Below are 18,535 nucleotides of genomic sequence, written 5' to 3'. Positions count from 1 at the left end.
TTCTGCCATCACTGCTGCTCAACTGCATTGCACTGCCGCTCTGTCACCATTGCTGAACTGTATAGAACGGCTGCTCCGATTTCAGAACTGCTGAACTGCATAGGTAATATGCATCTAACTATGGAGATGCGCTGCACCAATGCTTTGAAGTCACAGCTGTGGTAGTACAGTGATGTACCAGAGGAATATGCCAGAGACTTGAACTCATTTACTTATATATTGTAATACCTGCATACAAAATAAATGCTTTACAAGCATTTATAACGGTTTTGTTAGAAATATTTTGCATTCTGTAGAAGTAAAGGACCCTTGAATATTAAATGACCAATGAGGGACAGATATTACTAACCAGTTTAACTTTTCAAGAACTGTGTTAAATGTTGTTGTATATGGGTATTGTTTGTTTTTAGAACATATCATTTAAGATTTCATTAAGAACTGAATTAAGGTTAATGTCTCTAAGATTTTGAAAAACTAGTGTGCATTATTAACCTAAAAGGAAATGTGATGCTCAGTCTTTAGGCTCATCTTTATCATCAGTTATTTGTAGAGCAACAACAGATTCCACTAGCACTATAAACAAAGGCATGGTATACAATGTAACAATTATAGGGATCAAATGGAATCTTATCCTTGGTACATTCATTATCAAACACTACAAATAAATCAGACGTTTTAGATTAACCTGTTGCCTTTGATTTTGATATCACTACATGAATTCCAGTTCTTTAAACATGTTCTTAAAAATGTTCCAATGCATATAAGTTATGTTCCTTGACGTAATACTGGGATGAGTAAAGCATGCTGTTTTTATATTAAAAGGTAGAACCCTCATGCGAGTCTGTACAATATAACTGCTTAAAAATAGAACAGGCCTCTATTTGTAGTCAAGAAGAGAGTGAGTGAGAGAGTGTGTGGAGTGTGTGTGTCTATCCCTGACTGTGCCTTTCTATTCCAGCCACAGCTTGATGGCATCTGAAGAAGAAACAGCTCTTTTTAAGTAAGAGAATAAGTTTTTATTATTAAGTTTATAACTATATACAAAGTGTTTTATTCTTAATACAAATGTGTAATGAGTGTTTAACTGCGTATGACAGTTTTAATATGGGGTTAAAACGTGGGCGACTAAGGGGCCTATTTAACAAAGGTGTGTCGGACCTGATCCGACAGTGCGGATCAGGTCCGACAGACCTCGCTGAATGCGGAGAGAAATACGCTTTCCGTATTCAGCATTGCACCAGTAGCTCTTGTGAGCTGCTGGTTCAACACCGCCCCCTGCAGATTTGCATCCAATCGGCCGCCAGCAGGGGGGGTGTCAATCAACCCGATCATACTTTATCGGGTTAAATTGTGGCGGTGTCTGTCCGCCTGCAGGCTCGCCAGAAACTCGGGCCCTTAAGCTCCATCCAGAGCTTGATAAATGGGCCCCTAAATGTCATGTGGTGTGTGGAAACTGCCACCTATACTAATCTTGTCAACACTGCAATTTTTGCTATAGAAAAGCTATGTAATCAAGAGGTAGTGGCAGTAGGGGTAGAAGAATAAAGTGACCCTGCAGTTACTTTGAATACAAAAAAACAACAACTTATCAGCTGCTTGGCTTGCCTAAATACATTATCTGCTAAAAATTAACTGTTATACGGGTACAGAACATTGCTTAATTCCCCACAATATGCCTTTAAATGAATGTTTTAAGCATATTCCCCTACTTTGCAATCTGACTAAGATATCTACACGCCACAGTTCAATTTCTACTCGCCAATGGCTATATACTATGTAAACCCAAGAATAAATAAAAAAAAATTACCTTGTCCAGGACTCTACCACTTCCCCTTTCTTTTTTATGATATTCTTTGCTGACAAGCTGTTAGGTGAGTTGGAGGATACACAAACAGGAACCCCTCCTTCACTGGCAGATCTTTTGTGCTTTTTACAAGACCTTTCTGTAGCTAAAAGCAGACTCTTGTGAGTTTGCTTATTCGATCTTCTTGACCTTCTTTTAGTTTTTTCATTAAGCAAAAGACATTCAGTTCTTGTCCGCTTTGCCAAGGGCTCATGTTTGAATGTTTTACTCCTCTTTTTGGTATTTTTTTTTACACTTTTTTCTCTGTCCACTACAGTGATGCTCAAATGAGATTGGTCTTTGCCTTTCAAGTGAGTGTCCTCTATGGTTTCTGTAGGCTTTGCCATGTTTTCACCACATTGAGCTGTCTCTTTTTGGCAAGAAAGGTCTGCTTTAGTGTCAGATATTGTTTCAGGAGGTGCAATGTCACAAAAAGGTTCAGGCAATTTAAGCAAGCCATCAGTGGTGTCAGATGTTATACTTTGCAAAGGCTGCTTACATATTTTGGAGTCAGTAGTTTTGGACAAATCCTCAGTTTGTGGTTCATTGAAAGAAACAGTTTCATTTTCACCATGCGTGAGGTTGCTACCATCCTGAGCAACTTTATTAGATGTATCTGTTTGTACTTTGTGTCCATCATCAACAGCAATATCTTCACTTATTGAGAATTCTGAGGTAGGAGAGGCTGTAGACACTGCACGTCTTATCTTCACAATGAAATGATCATTGGATTTCTCCATTATAACGGCTTGCATGGGTTCACTCGGGTGGTACTGAAAACTTGAAGTCTCATTTGGGTCCATCAGTGAGCAGCTGCTCGAGTTGTCGGAGTCCAAAGTTAAATGAATATCCTGCTCTGTGGCATCCTCTCCCTCAATGATAGCATCTTCACTATTACATGTAACAACAACTTCTTCTAAAATATATTCAGCGTCTGGTCGTAGAAAACTCAGATGAGAATCAGATTTTAAAGGAGATGGCACAGTGAGAGACACCGCAAGATCTTCCACCAGAATTGAAGAATAGGACCGTGTGTTTTCTTCTGAGCTTAAGATGTTGCTCTTGCTGTAAGAAGTACAGGTAGGGATCTCTAGCATGCAACTTTCATCAAGAACATCAGGATTGGGTAAGGTGTCAAGTCTGGAAAATGAACCCGAGTTCTCAGGTGAAAGAAGCCATAAAGACGACCTCTGCTCTGACTCTTTAATCGGAGTAGTATCCTCCGTTAAGAAATTACCACCCTCACATTTTTTACTGGGGTTTGGTTTTTCAGGAGTTTTGCAAATCCACAGATTTTCTTCTAGTGGCTTGATTTTATCTAAAGGATCTGAAATATGAAGCAAGCTTTTAAATATTTCACCCATATGATCATCATTCACCAAATTAAAAGACAAGCTTGAAGAATCTGTATGGCATTTCAGACTTTCAGAACCAATCTTGCCAGAAATTTCAGACTCTGGGCTTGTGTTCATACCAACTTCAATGTTCTTCAACGAGTCATTCCCATTTGCTGCGGATTCATTTCCACCTTCCTTTAAACAGCTGAGCTTTTTAACAATATGAATTTTATCACTAGAAACATGCGTTTCACATGGCATAACAGGCTTTGCTGTTTTCACACATGATTTAGGAGTGGAGAATTTAGATATAGATCTGCTCTTTTTGCAGCTTTTGACACGAGATGATTTTCCAATATGTACAGCAGCATTTTTTTTTAGATTGGTTTCATCTATGTTGCACTCAGATTTAGCTTTATTACACAGTTTTGTAAGCATTGTTTTAAGTTTATCGAACAGTGAGTCAAGTTGGTCCTCCACAAATTTCCACAGCTTCTTTTTCATGTCTATCAAGCGTTGTTCAAAAATTCGATCTACAATTGCATTTTTTTTCAGCCACTTTAATTTTGAGTCTATGCACTTGCAAAGATTTTTTTGCAAACTATCTGATGAGGAACACACTTGCGACCAATCAATAGTCTTAACCAGTGTTAAAAAGTATAAATTTGCCTTTTCGATTACTGTGTGAAATTGACGGACAGAAAACTGTATTTTAAATTTCATATATTTTTTCCTTATATGCTTTCTAATGACCCTTAACATCTGAAAAATGTCCTGTATTGTGGATGGTTGTACAATATTCAAAATGCCTTCAAGGCATGAGTCAGTGTTGGGCTTTTTAGAACTGAGATTTGTTAATTTTAATGCTTTGTCGTTTTTTATTTTCTTACACTTTGAAGCACCTTGTCTTGGTGGTGAAATTGCCCTTTTTGGTTTCACCAAAGATCCAATTTGTTTTTTCTGTTTTCTTGGACTCGTGTAGCGTTTTTCTTGTTCTACAGCATATTGTTGTGCAGTATTTTTAATCAAATTAGGTGGTTCTGAAGGTTCTGTGTCTTCCTCATTATCACTTACAATTTCCCCTTCTTCCACTTCATATATAGCCAACTGTGGACAAGAATCCTTTTTAGAGTTTAATTCGGTCTTTGCTTCGGGATGACAATTTTCCTTATTTAACTCTTCTGATACCGATACACAGCAACTGTCTGTACTGTTGTTCGATGAAATCTCTAAAGAAAAAGTATATATTTATATAGACACATTCAAGTTATAAACTTTAAACATGGCAATTGCTCTCTGATACTGAAATATGATTATAGGAACTAAAAATTAAAATTTAAAAAGCTTGAAAAACACATTACAATAGTATTGACAGGTTAGCTAAATAAGCTTTCTAAGCCAGATGAGCTCTACCCATTTTAAGGTCATGACAATTGCACAATTATCAGTACATTAGGTTTTCTACAAATCAACCTGATGGTTTACATTAAGTTTTCTGCTTTTGTTTTTCAACAAACTAAATGTGCCTACACCCTATTGCTACTGGAAATTCTAACAAATATCAAGAAATTCACAGGTATCCTTTTTTAAATAATAATAATATTGTAGTAGAGCAGACTGTTATTTCTGAGTATTAATAGTATGTGTGTGTGTGTGAAAAAACATCATTTATGCTTACCTGATAAATTTATTTCTCTTGTGGTGTATTCAGTCCACGGGTCATCCATTACTTATGGGATATATTCCCTTCCCAACAGGAAGTTGCAAGAGGATCACCCAAGCAGAGCTGCTATATAGCTCCTCCCCTCACATGTCATATCCAGTCATTCGACCGAAACAAGACAAGAAAGGAGAAACCATAGGGTGCAGTGGTGACTGGAGTTTTAATTAAAATTTAGATCTGCCTTAAAAAGACAGGGCGGGCCGTGGACTGAATACACCACAAGAGAAATAAATTTATCAGGTAAGCATAAATTATGTTTTCTCTTGTAAAGTGTATTCAGTCCACGGGTCATCCATTACTTATGGGATACCAATACCAAAGCCAAAGTACACGGATGATGGGAGGGACAAGGCAGGAACTTAAACGGAAGGAACCACTGCCTGTAGAACCTTTCTCCCAAAAACAGCCTCCGAAGAAGCAAAAGTGTCAAATTTGTAAAATTTTGAAAAAGTGTGAAGCGAAGACCAAGTTGCAGCCTTGCAAATCTGTTCAACACAGGCCTCATTCTTAAAGGCCCAGGTGGAAGCCACAGCTCTAGTGGAATGAGCTGTAATTCTTTCAGGGGGCTGCTGTCCAGCAGTCTCATAGGCTAAACGTATTATGCTACGAAGCCAGAAGGAGAGAGAGGTTGCCAAAGCTTTTTGACCTCTCTTCTGACCAGAGTACACGACAAACAGGGAAGAAGTTTGACGAAAATCTTTAGTTGCCTGTAAATAGAACTTCAGGGCACGGACTACGTCCAGATTATGCAAAAGTCGTTCCTTCTTTGAAGAAGAATTAGGACATGATGGAACAACAATCTCCTGATTGATATTCCTGTTAGAAACTACCTTAGGTAAAAACCCAGGTTTAGTACGCAGAACTACCTTGTCTGAATGGAAAATCAGATAAGGAGAATCACAATGTAAGGCCGATAACTCAGAGACTCTTCGAGCCGAGGAAATAGCCATCAAAAACAGAACTTTCCAAGATAAAAGCTTAATATCAATGGAATGAAGGGGTTCAAACGGAACACCCTGAAGAACTTTAAGAACCAAGTTTAAGCTCCACGGAGGAGCAACAGTTTTAAACACAGGCTTAATCCTAGCCAAAGCCTGACAAAAAGCCTGGACGTCTGGAACTTCTGCCAGACGTTTGTGTAAGAGAATAGACAGAGCAGAAATCTGTCCCTTTAACGAACTAGCAGATAAGCCCTTTTCTAAACCCTCTTGTAGAAAGGACAATATCCTAGGAATCCTAACCTTACTCCATGAGTAACCCTTGGATTCGCACCAATATAAATATTTACGCCATATATTATGGTAAATTTTTCTGGTAACAGGCTTCCGTGCCTGTATTAAGGTATCAATAACTGACTCTGAGAAGCCACGCTTTGATAGGATCAAGCGTTCAATCTCCATGCAGTCAGCCTCAGAGAAATTAGATTTGGATGTTTGAAAGGACCTTGTATTAGAAGGTCCTTCCTCAGAGGTAGAGACCATGGTGGACAGGACAACATGTCCACTAGGTCTGCATACCAGGTCCTGCATGGCCACGCAGGCGCTATCAGAATCACAGATGCTCTCTCCTGTTTGATCTTGGCAATCAGTCGAGGTAGCATCGGAAATGGTCGAAACACATAAGCCATGTTGAAGACCCAAGGGGCTGTCAGAGCATCTATCAGCGCCGCTCCCGGGTCCCTGGACCTGGATCCGTAACAAGGAAGCTTGGCGTTCTGGCGAGACGCCATGAGATCCAGATCTGGTTTGCCCCAACAATGAATCAGTTGAGCGAAGACCTCCGGATGAAGTTCCCACTCCCCCGGATGAAAAATCTGGCGACTTAGAAAATTCGCCTCCCAGTACTCCACGCCTGGGATGTAGATCGCTGACAGGTGGCAAGAGTAAGACTCTGCCCAGCGAATTATCTTTGAGACTTCCAACATCACTAGGGAACTCCTGGTTCCCCCTTGATGGTTGATGTAAGCCACAGTCGTGATGTTGTCCGACTGAAATCTGATGAACCTCAGTGTTGCTAACTGAGGCCAAGCTAGAAGAGCATTGAATATTGCTCTCAACTCAAGAATATTTATTGGGAGGAGTTTCTCCTCCTGAGTCCATAATCCCTGAGTCTTCAGGGAGTTCCAGACTGCGCCCCAACCTAGAAGGCTGGCATCTGTTGTTACAATTGTCCAATCTGGCCTGCGAAAGGTCATCCCCTTGGACAGATGGACCCGAGAAAGCCACCAGAGAAGAGAATCTCTGGTCTCTTGATCCAGATTTAGCATGCATAATTGCAGGGGTCTGAGATGCAGGCGCGCAAATGGTACTATGTCCATTGCCGCTACCATTAAGCCGATTACTTCCATGCACTGAGCTACTGACGGGCGTGGAATGAAATGAAGGACACGGCAAGTATTTAAGAGTTTTGATAACCTGGCCTCCGTCAGGTAAATTTTCATTTCTACAGAATCTATCAGAGTCCCAAGGAAGGAGACTCTTGTGAGTGGTGATAGAGAACTCTTTTCCACGTTCACCTTCCACCCATGCGACCTCAGAAATTCCAGAACTATCTCTGTATGAGACTTGGCAATTTGAAAACTTGACGCTTGTATAAGAATGTCGTCTAGGTACGGCGCCACCGCTATGCCTCGCGGTCTTAGCACCGCTAGGAGTGAGCCCAGAACCTTTGTAAAAATTCTCGGGGCCGTAGCTAACCCGAAGGGAAGAGCTACAAACTGGTAATGCCTGTTTAGAAAGGCAAATCTTAGGTACCGATAATGATCTTTGTGAAACGGTATATGTAGGTAGGCATCCTTTAAGTCTACTGTGGTCATGTATTGACCCTCTTGGATCATGGGTAGGATGGTTCGAATAGTTTCCATTTTGAATGATGGAACTCTTAGGAATCTGTTTAAGATTTTTAGGTCCAAGATTGGTCTGAAGGTTCCCTCTTTCTTGGGAACCACGAACAGATTTGAGTAAAACCCTTGCCCTTGTTCCGTCCGCGGAACTGGGTGGATCACCCCCATTACTAAGAGGTCTTGCACACAGCGTAGAAATGCCTCTTTCTTTATTTAGTTTGCTGATAACCTTGAAAGATGAAATCTCCCTTGTGGAGGAGAAGCTTTGAAGTCCAGAAGATATCCCTGAGATATGATCTCCAACGCCCAGGGATCCTGGACATCTCTTGCCCAAGCCTGGGCGAAGAGAGATAGTCTGCCCCCCACTAGATCCGTTTCCGGATCGGGGGCCCTCTCTTCATGCTGTCTTAGGGGCAGAAGTAGGCTTTCTGGCCTGCTTGCCCTTGTTCCAGGGCTGGTTAGCTTTCCAGCCCTGTCTAACGAGCAACAGGTCCTTCCTGTCTTTGAGCGGAGGAAGTTGATGCTGCTCCTGCCTTGAAGTTACGAAAGGCACGAAAAACATAATTTATGCTTACCTGATAAATTCCTTTCTCCTGTAGTGTAGTCAGTCCACGGGTCATCCATTACTTATGGGATTATATCTCCTCCCTAACAGGAAGTGCAAGAGGATCACCCAAGCAGAGCTTCTATATAGCTCCTCCCCTCTACGTCATACCCAGTCATTCGACCGAAACCAAACGAGAAAGGAGAAACTATAGGGTGCAGTGGTGACTGGAGTTTAATTTAAAATTTAGACCTGCCGTAAAAACAGGGCGGGCCGTGGACTGACTACACTACAGGAGAAAGGAATTTATCAGGTAAGCATAAATTATGTTTTCTCCTGCTAAGTGTAGTCAGTCCACGGGTCATCCATTACTTATGGGATACCAATACCAAAGCTAAAAGTACACGGATGACGGGAGGGACTGGCAGGACCTTTACACGGAAGGAACCACTGCCTGAAGAACCTTTCTCCCAAAAACAGCCTCCGAAGAAGCAAAAGTGTCAAATTTGTAAAATTTTGAAAAGGTGTGAAGTGAAGACCAAGTTGCAGCCTTGCAAATCTGTTCAACAGAGGCCTCATTTTTAAAGGCCCAAGTGGAAGCCACAGCTCTGGTAGAATGAGCTGTAATTCTTTCAGGGGGCTGCTGTCCAGCAGTCTCATAGGCTAAACGTATTATGCTACGAAGCCAGAAGGAGAGAGAGGTAGCCGAAGCCTTTTGACCTCTCCTCTGTCCAGAATAAACGACAAACAGGGAAGAAGTTTGTCGAAAATCTTTAGTTGCCTGTAAATAGAATTTCAGGGCACGGACGACGTCCAGATTGTGCAGACGTCGTTCCTTCTTTGAGGAAGGATTAGGGCACAATGAAGGAACAACAATCTCTTGATTGATATTCGTGTTAGTGACTACCTTAGGTAAGAACCCAGGTTTAGTACGCAGAACTACCTTGTCTGAATGAAAAATCAGATAAGGAGAATCACAATGTAAGGCTGATAACTCAGAGACTCTTCGAGCCGAGGAAATAGCCATTAGGAACAGAACTTTCCAAGATAACAGCTTGATATCAATGGAATGAAGGGGTTCAAACGGAACACCCTGTAAAACGTTAAGAACTAAGTTTAAGCTCCATGGCGGAGCAACAGTTTTAAACACAGGCTTAATCCTGGCCAAAGCCTGACAAAAAGCCTGAACGTCTGGAACTTCTGACAGACGCTTGTGTAAAAGAATGGACAGAGCTGAGATCTGTCCCTTTAACGAACTAGCAGATAAACCCTTTTCTAAGCCTTCTTGTAGAAAAGACAATATCCTAGGAATCCTAACCTTACTCCATGAGTAACTCTTGGATTCGCACCAATGTAAGTATTTACGCCATATTTTATGGTATATTTTCCTGGTAACAGGTTTCCTAGCCTGTATTAAGGTATCAATCACTGACTCCGAGAATCCACGCTTTGATAGAATCAAGCGTTCAATCTCCATGCAGTCAGCCTCAGAGAAATTAGATTTGGATGTTTGAAAGGACCCTGAACCAGAAGGTCCTGTCTCAGAGGCAGAGACCATGGTGGACAGGACGACATGTCCACTAGATCTGCATACCAGGTCCTGCGTGGCCACGCAGGCGCTATTAGAATCACCGATGCTCTCTCCTGTTTGATCCTGGCAAGGAAGTATCGGGAAGGGTGGAAACACATAAGCCATGTTGAAGACCCAAGGTGCTGTCAGAGCATCTATCAGAACCGCTCCCGGGTCCCTGGACCTTGATCCGTAACAAGGAAGCTTGGCGTTCTGGCGAGACGCCATGAGATCCAGATCTGGTTTGCCCCAACGCTGAAGCAGTTGTGCAAATACCTCCGGGTGAAGTTCCCACTCCCCCGGATGAAAAGTCTGGCGACTTAGGAAATCCGCCTCCCAGTTCTCCACGCCTGGGATGTGGATCGCTGACAGGTGGCAAGAGTGAGACTCTGCCCAGCGAATTATCTTTGAGACTTCCATCATCGCTAGGGAACTGCTTGTCCCTCCCTGATGGTTGATGTAAGCCACAGTCGTGATGTTGTCCGACTGGAACCTGATGAACCTCAGAGTTGCTAGCTGAGGCCAAGCCAGAAGAGCATTGAGAACTGCTCTTAATTCCAGAATGTTTATTGGAAGGAGACTCTCCTCCTGAGTCCATGATCCCTGAGCCTTCAGGGAATTCCAGACAGCGCCCCAACCTAGTAGGCTGGCGTCTGTTGTTACAATTGTCCAATCTGGCCTGCTGAAGGGCATCCCCCTGGACAGATGTGGCCGATAAAGCCACCATAGAAGAGAATCTCTGGTCTCTTGATCCAGATTCAGCATAGGGGACAAATCTGAGTAATCCCCATTCCACTGACTTAGCATGCACAATTGTAGTGGTCTGAGATGCAGGCGTGCAAAAGGTACTATGTCCATTGCCGCTACCATTAAGCCGATTACCTCCATGCATTGAGCCACTGACGGGTATTGAATGGAATGAAGGACACGGCAAGCATTTAGAAGTTTTGTTAACCTGTCTTCTGTCAGGTAAATTTTCATTTCTACAGAATCTATAAGAGTCCCCAAGAAGGGAACTCTTGTGAGTGGCAATAGAGAACTCTTTTCTACGTTCACCTTCCACCCATGTGACCTTAGAAATGCCAGAACCAACTCTGTATGAGACTTGGCAGTCTGGAAACTTGACGCTTGTATCAGAATGTCGTCTAGGTACGGAGCTACCGAAATTCCTCGCGGTCTTAGTACCGCCAGAAGAGAGCCCAGAACCTTTGTAAAGATTCTTGGAGCCGTGGCTAACCCGAAGGGAAGAGCTACAAACTGGTAATGCCTGTTTAGGAAGGCAAACCTTAGGTACCGATAATGATCCTTGTGAATCTGTATGTGAAGGTAGGCATCCTTTAAATCCACTGTGGTCATGTATTGACCCCTTTGGATCATAGGTAAGTTTGTCCGAATAGTTTCCATTTTGAACGATGGAACTCTTAGGAATTTGTTTAGGATCTTTAAGTCCAAAATTGGTCTGAAGGTTCCCTCTTTTTTGGGAACCACAAACAGATTTGAGTAAAACCCTTGTCCGTGTTCCGACCGCGGAACTGGATGGATCACTCCCATTAGTAAAAGGTCTTGTACACAGCGTAGAAACGCTTCTCTCTTTATCTGGTTTGCTGACAACCTTGAAAGATGAAATCTCCCTTTTGGAGGAGAAGCTTTGAAGTCCAGAAGATATCCCTGAGATATGATCTCTAACGCCCAGGGATCCTGGACATCTCTTGCCCAAGCCTGGGCGAAGAGAGAAAGTCTGCCCCCCACTAGATCCGTTTCCGGATCGGGGGCCCTCACTTCATGCTGTCTTAGGGGCAGCAGCAGGTTTTCTGGCCTGCTTGCCCTTGTTCCAGGACTGGTTAGGTTTCCAGCCCTGTCTGTAGCGAGCAACAGTTCCTTCCTGTTTTGGAGCTGAGGAAGTTGATGCTGCTCCTGCCTTGAAGTTACGAAAGGCACGAAAATTAGACTGTCTAGCCCTTGGTTTGGCTCTGTCTTGAGGCAGGGCATGGCCCTTACCTCCAGTAATGTCAGCGATAATTTCTTTCAAACCGGGCCCGAATAATGTCTGCCCTTTGAAAGGTATGTTAAGCAATTTAGATTTAGAAGTCACATCGGCTGACCAGGATTTAAGCCACAGCGCTCTGCGCGCTTGAATGGCGAATCCGGAATTCTTAGCCGTAAGTTTAGTTAAGTGTACTACGGCATCGGAAATAAATGAATTAGCTAGCTTAAGCACTCTAAGCTTGTCTGTAATCTCATCCAATGTAACTGAGTTAATGGTCTCTTCCAGAGACTCAAACAAGAATGCCGCCGCAGCCGTGACAGGCGCAATGCATGCAAGGGGTTGTAATATAAAACCTTGTTGAACAAACATTTTCTTAAGGTAACCCTCTAACTTTTTATCCATTGGATCTGAAAAAGCACAGCTATCCTCCACCGGGATAGTGGTGCGCTTAGCCAGAGTAGAAACTGCTCCCTCCACCTTAGGGACCGTCTGCCATAAGTCCCGTGTGGTGGCGTCTATTGGAAACATTTTTCTAAAAATAGGAGGGGGAGAAAAGGGCACACCAGGTCTATCCCACTCCTTGTTAATAATTTCTGTAAGCCTTTTAGGAATAGGAAAAACGTCAGTACACGTCGGTACCGCAAAATATTTATCCAGCCTACACATTTTCTCTGGAATTGCAACCGTGTTACAATCATTCAGAGCCGCTAATACCTCCCCTAGCAATACACGGAGGTTCTCAAGCTTAAATTTAAAATTTGAAATGTCTGAGTCCATTTTACTTGGATCAGATCCGTCACCCACAGAATGAAGCTCTCCGTCCTCATGTTCTGCAAATTGTGACGCAGTATCAGACATGGCTCTAATATTATCAGCGCACTCTGTTCTCACCCCAGAGTGGTCGCGTTTACCCCTAAATTCTGGCAATTTAGATAATACTTCAGTCATAACATTAGCCATGTCTTGCAAAGTGATTGTATGGGCCGCCCTGATATACTTGGCGCCACAATATCACGCACCTCCTGAGCGGGAGACGAAGGTACTGACACGTGAGGAGAGTTAGTCGGCATAACTTCCCCCTCGTTGTCTGGTGAAATTTTCTTTACATGTACACTTTTATTTAAAGTAGCATCAATGCAATTAGTACACAAATTTCTATTGGGCTCCACATTGGCCTTTAAACATATTGCACAAAGAGTTTCCTCTGTGTCAGACATGTTTAACAAACTAGCAATGAAACTAGCAAGCTTGGAAAATACTTTTGAAATAAATTTACAAGCAATATAAAAAACGTTACTGTGCCTTTAAGAAGCACAAATAAACTGTCACAGTTGAAATCACAATGAACCAAATTTGTTATAGCAACCAAATTTTCACAGTAAATGCATTAAGTTAGCAAAGGATTGCACCCACCAGCAAATGGATGATTAACCCTTTAATACCCAAAAAACGGATAACAGAATATAAACGTTTTATCACAGTCAAAAGCACAGTCTCACAGGTCTGCTGTGAGTGATTACCTCCCTCAAAACTAGTTTTGGAGACCCCTGGGCTCTGTAGAGACGTCCTGGATCATGGAGGAAGGAATAGGAAGACTGTGACTGAATTAATACTGCGCAATAAAGCGCCAAAATAGGCCCCTCCCACTCATATTATAACAGTGGGGAAGCTCAGTAAACCGATTTTATTCATAAATAAACGACAGCCATGTTGAAAAATGCCCAAATTTTTTTATCACCAAGTACCTCAGAGAAAAAAGATTAACATGCCAGTAAACGTTTTAAAAATAAAATTATGAAATGATACTAATAAGCCTGCTGCTAGTCGCTTTCACTGCAGTGGGGGCTCAAATATAAGTTAAATGTATACATTATTTTCTTAGTGAAGTTCCATTCCCCAGAAATACCTCAGTGTAAACATACATACATATCAGCCTGATACCAGTCGCTACTACTGCATTTAAGGCTGCACTTACATTACATCGGTATTAGCAGTATTTTCTCAGTCAATTCCATTCCTTAGAAAATAATATACTGCAACATACCTCCTTGCAGGTGAACCCTGCCCGCTGTCCCCTGTTCTGAAGTTACCTCACTCCTCAGAATGGCAGAGAACAGCAAATGGATCTTAGTTACGACCGCTAAGATCATACACAAACTCAGGTAGATTCTTCTTCTAATGCTGCCTGAGAAAAAACAACACACTCCGGTACTGTTTAAAATAACAAACTTTTGATTGAAGATATAAAAACTAATTTTAATAACCACAGTCCTCTCACACGTCCTATCTATTAGTTAGGTGCAAGAGAATGACTGGGAATGACGTAGAGGGGAGGAGCTATATAGCAGCTCTGCTTGGGTGATCCTCTTGCACTTCCTGTTAGGGAGGAGATATAATCCCATAAGTAATGGATGACCCGTGGACTGACTACACTTAACAGGAGAAATTAGACTGTTTGGCCTTTGATTTGGCCCTGTCCTGAGGAAGAGTATGACCCTTACCTCCAGTAATGTCAGCAATAATTTCTTTCAAGCCGGGCCCGAATAAGGTCTACCCTTTGAAAGGAATATTAAGCAATTTAGATTTAGAAGTCACGTCAGCTGACCAGGATTTAAGCCATAGCGCTCTGCGCGCCTGGATGGCGAATCCGGAGTTCTTAGCCGTTAGTTTGGTTAAATGTACAACGGCATAAGAAACAAATGCATTAGCTAGCTTAAGTGCTTTAAGCTTGGCCATAATCTCATCCAATGGAGCTGTGCGAATGGCCTCTTCCAGAGGCTCAAACCAGAATGCCGCAGCAGCAGTGACAGGCGCAATGCATGCAAGGGGCTGTAAGATAAAACCTTGTTGAACAAACATTTTCTTAAGGTAACCTAATTTTTTATCCATTGGATCCGAAAAAGCACAACTATCCTCCACCGGGATAGTGGAACGTTTAGCTAAAGTAGAAACTGCTCCCTCCACCTTAGGGACCGTCTGCCATAAGTCTCGTGTGGTGGCGTCTATTGGAAAACAGAATTTATGCTTACCTGATAAATTACTTTCTCCAACGGTGTGTCCGGTCCACGGCGTCATCCTTACTTGTGGGATATCTCTTCCCCAACAGGAAATGGCAAAGAGTCCCAGCAAAGCTGGCCATATAGTCCCTCCTAGGCTCCGCCCACCCCAGTCATTCGACCGACGGACAGGAGGAAATATATATAGGAGAAACCATATGGTACCGTGGTGACTGTAGTTAGAGAAAATAATTCATCAGACCTGATTAAAAAACCAGGGCGGGCCGTGGACCGGACACACCGTTGGAGAAAGTAATTTATCAGGTAAGCATAAATTCTGTTTTCTCCAACATTGGTGTGTCCGGTCCACGGCGTCATCCTTACTTGTGGGAACCAATACCAAAGCTTTAGGACACGGATGAAGGGAGGGAGCAAATCAGGTTACCTAAACGGAAGGCACCACAGCTTGCAAAACCTTTCTCCCAAAAATAGCCTCCGAAGAAGCAAAAGTAACAAATTTGTAAAATTTGGCAAAAGTGTGCAGTGAAGACCAAGTCGCTGCCTTACATATCTGGTCAACAGAAGCCTCGTTCTTGAAGGCCCATGTGGAAGCCACAGCCCTAGCGGAGTGAGCTGTGATTCTTTCAGGAGGCTGCCGTCCGGCAGTCTCATAAGCCAATCGGATGATGCTTTTAAGCCAAAAGGAAAGAGGTAGAAGTCGCTTTTTGACCTCTCCTTTTACCAGAATAAACAACAAACAAGGAAGATGTTTGTCTGAAATCTTTTGTAGCCTCTAAATAGAATTTTAGAGCACGGACTACGTCCAAATTGTGTAACAAACGTTCCTTCTTTGAAACTGGATTCGGACACAAAGAAGGTACAACTATCTCCTGGTTAATATTTTTGTTAGAAACAACCTTAGGAAGAAAAACCAGGCTTAGTACGCAAAACCACCACTGCAGAGCAGATAACTCTGAAACTCTTCTAGCAGAAAAAATTGCAACCAAAAACAAAACTTTCCAAGATAGTAACTTAATATCTATGGAATGAAAAGGTTCAAACGGAACCCCTTGAAGAACTGAAAGAACTAGATTTAGACTCCAGGGAGGAGTCAAAGGTCTGCAAACAGGCTTGATCCTAACCAGAGCCTGAACAAATGCTTGAACATCTGGCACAGCTGACAGTCTTTTGTGTAGTAAAATAGATAAAGCAGAGATCTGTCCCTTTAGAGAACTTGCAGATAATACTTTCTCCAAATCTTCTTGTAGAAAGGAGAGAATCTTAGGAATTTTTATCTTATTCCATGGGAATCCTTTGGATTCACACCAACAGATATATCTTTTTCATATTTTATGGTAAATCTTTCTAGTTACCGGTTTTCTGGCCTGAACCAGAGTATCTATCACAGAATCTGAAAACCCACGCTTCGATAGAATCAAGCGTTCAATCTCCAAGCCATCAGCTGGAGGGAGACCAGATTTGGATGTTCGAATGGACCCTGAACAAGAAGGTCCTGTCTCAAAGGTAGCTTCCATGGTGGAACCGATGACATATTCACCAGGTCTGCATACCAAGTCCTGCGTGGCCACGCAGGAGCTATCAAGATCACTGAGGCCCTCTCCTGATTGATCCTGGCTACCAGCCTGGGAATGAGAGGAAACGGTGGAAATACATAAGCTAGGTTGAAGGTCCAAGGTGCTACTAGTGCATCTACTAGAGTCGCCTTGGGATCCCTGGATCTGGACCCGTAGCAAGGAACCTTGAAGTTCTGACGAGACGCCATCAGATACATGTCTGGAATGCCCCATAATTGAGTTATTTGGGCAAAGATCTCCGGATGGAGTTCCCACTCCCCCGGATGGAATGTCTGACGACTCAGAAAATCCGCCTCCCAGTTTTCCACACCTGGGATGTGGATCGCAGACAGGTGGCAGGAGTGATCCTCCGCCCATTGAATTATTTTGGTCACTTCTTTCATCGCCAGGGAACTCCTTGTTCCCCCCTGATGATTGATATACGCAACGGTCGTCATGTTGTCTGATTGGAACCTTATTAATCTGGCCTTTGCTAGTTGAGGCCAAGCCCTGAGAGCATTGAATATCGCTCTCAGTTCCAGAATGTTTATCGGGAGAAGAGACTCTTCCCGAGACCATAGACCCTGAGCTTTCAGCGATTCCCAGACCGCGCCCCAGCCCACTAGACTGGCGTCGGTCGTGACAATGACCCACTCTGGTCTGCGGAAGCTCATTCCCTGGGACAGATGGTCCAGGGTCAGCCACCAACGGAGTGAATCTCTGGTCTTCAGATCTACTTGAATCATTGGAGACAAGTCTGTATAGTCCCCATTCCACTGTTTGAGCATGCACAGTTGTAATGGTCTTAGATGAATTCGTGCAAAAGGAACTATGTCCATTGCTGCAACCATCAACCCTACTACTTCCATGCACTGCGCTATGAAAGGACGAGGAACAGAATGAAGAACTTGACAAGTGCTTAGAAGTTTTGACTTTCTGACCTCTGTCAGAAAAATCCTCATTTCTAAGGAATCTATTATTGTTCCCAAGAAGGGAACTCTTGTCGACGGAGACAGAGAACTTTTTTCTATGTTCACCTTCCATCCGTGTGATCTGAGAAAGGCCAGAACGATGTCTGTATGAGCCTTTGCTTTTGACAGGGACGACGCTTGTATTAGAATGTCGTCCAAGTAAGGTACTACTGCAATGCCCCTCGGTCTTAGAACCGCTAGAAGGGACCCTAGTACCTTTGTGAAAATCCTTGGAGCAGTGGCTAACCCAAATGGGAGGGCCACAAACTGGTAATGCTTGTCCAGAAAAGCGAACCTTAGGAACTGATGATGTTCTTTGTGGATAGGAATATGTAGGTACGCATCCTTTAGATCCACGGTAGTCATAAATTGACTTTCCTGGATAGTGGGTAGAATCGTTTGAATGGTTTCCATCTTGAACGATGGTACCCTGAGAAATTTGTTTAGGATCTTCAAATCCAAAATTGGTCTGAAAGTTCCCTCTTTTTTGGGAACTACGAACAGATTGGAATAAAATCCCATTCCTTGTTCCTTTATTCGAACTGGGTGTATCACTCCCATCTTTAACAGGTCTTCTACACAATGTAAGAACGCCTGTCTCTTTATTTGGTTTGAGGATAAGTGAGACATGTGGAACCTTCCCCTTGGGGGTAGTTCCCTGAATTCCAGGAGATAACCCTGAGAAACTATTTCTAGCGCACAGGGATCCTGAACATCTCTTGCCCAAGCCTGAGCAAAGAGAGAGAGTCTGCCCCCCACTAGATCCGGTCCCGGAACGGGGGCCACTCATTCATGCTGTTTTGTTAGCAGCGGCAGGCTTCTTGGCCTGCTTACCCTTGTTCCAGCCTTGCATCGGTTTCCAGGCTGGTTTGGGTTGTGAGGCATTACCCTCTTGCTTAGAGGATGCAGAATTAGAGGCCGGTCCGTTCCTGAAATTGCGAAAGGAACGAAAATTAGACTTATTTTTGGCCTTGAAAGGCCTATCTTGTGGAAGGGCGTGGCCCTTTCCCTCAGAGATGTCTGAAATAATCTCTTTCAATTCTGGTCCAAAGAGAGTTTTACCCTTGAAAGGGATGTTAAGCAATTTTGTCTTGGATGACACATCCGCTGACCAAGACTTTAGCCAAAGCGCTCTGCGCGCCACGATA

The 18,535-nt window shown here is 43.0% G+C and overlaps 1 protein-coding gene across 2 annotated transcripts in view; it reads right to left on the bottom strand.

Annotated features, from left to right (window-relative positions):
- The window catches only part of CASP8AP2 (caspase 8 associated protein 2), a 104,157-nt gene that overhangs the window by 18,893 nt on the left and 66,729 nt on the right, over positions 1–18,535 (bottom strand). For both annotated transcript variants that reach the window (XM_053710547.1, XM_053710548.1), the window contains exon 8: positions 1,808–4,409. In XM_053710547.1, coding sequence (XP_053566522.1) covers positions 1,808–4,409 — 2,602 coding nt within the window. The remainder of the gene's footprint in view (positions 1–1,807; positions 4,410–18,535) is intronic.

Source organism: Bombina bombina, chromosome 4 (genome assembly GCF_027579735.1).
Source record: "Bombina bombina isolate aBomBom1 chromosome 4, aBomBom1.pri, whole genome shotgun sequence".
Taxonomy (NCBI): domain Eukaryota; kingdom Metazoa; phylum Chordata; class Amphibia; order Anura; family Bombinatoridae; genus Bombina; species Bombina bombina.
This window is presented reverse-complemented; position numbering and strand designations above follow the sequence as displayed.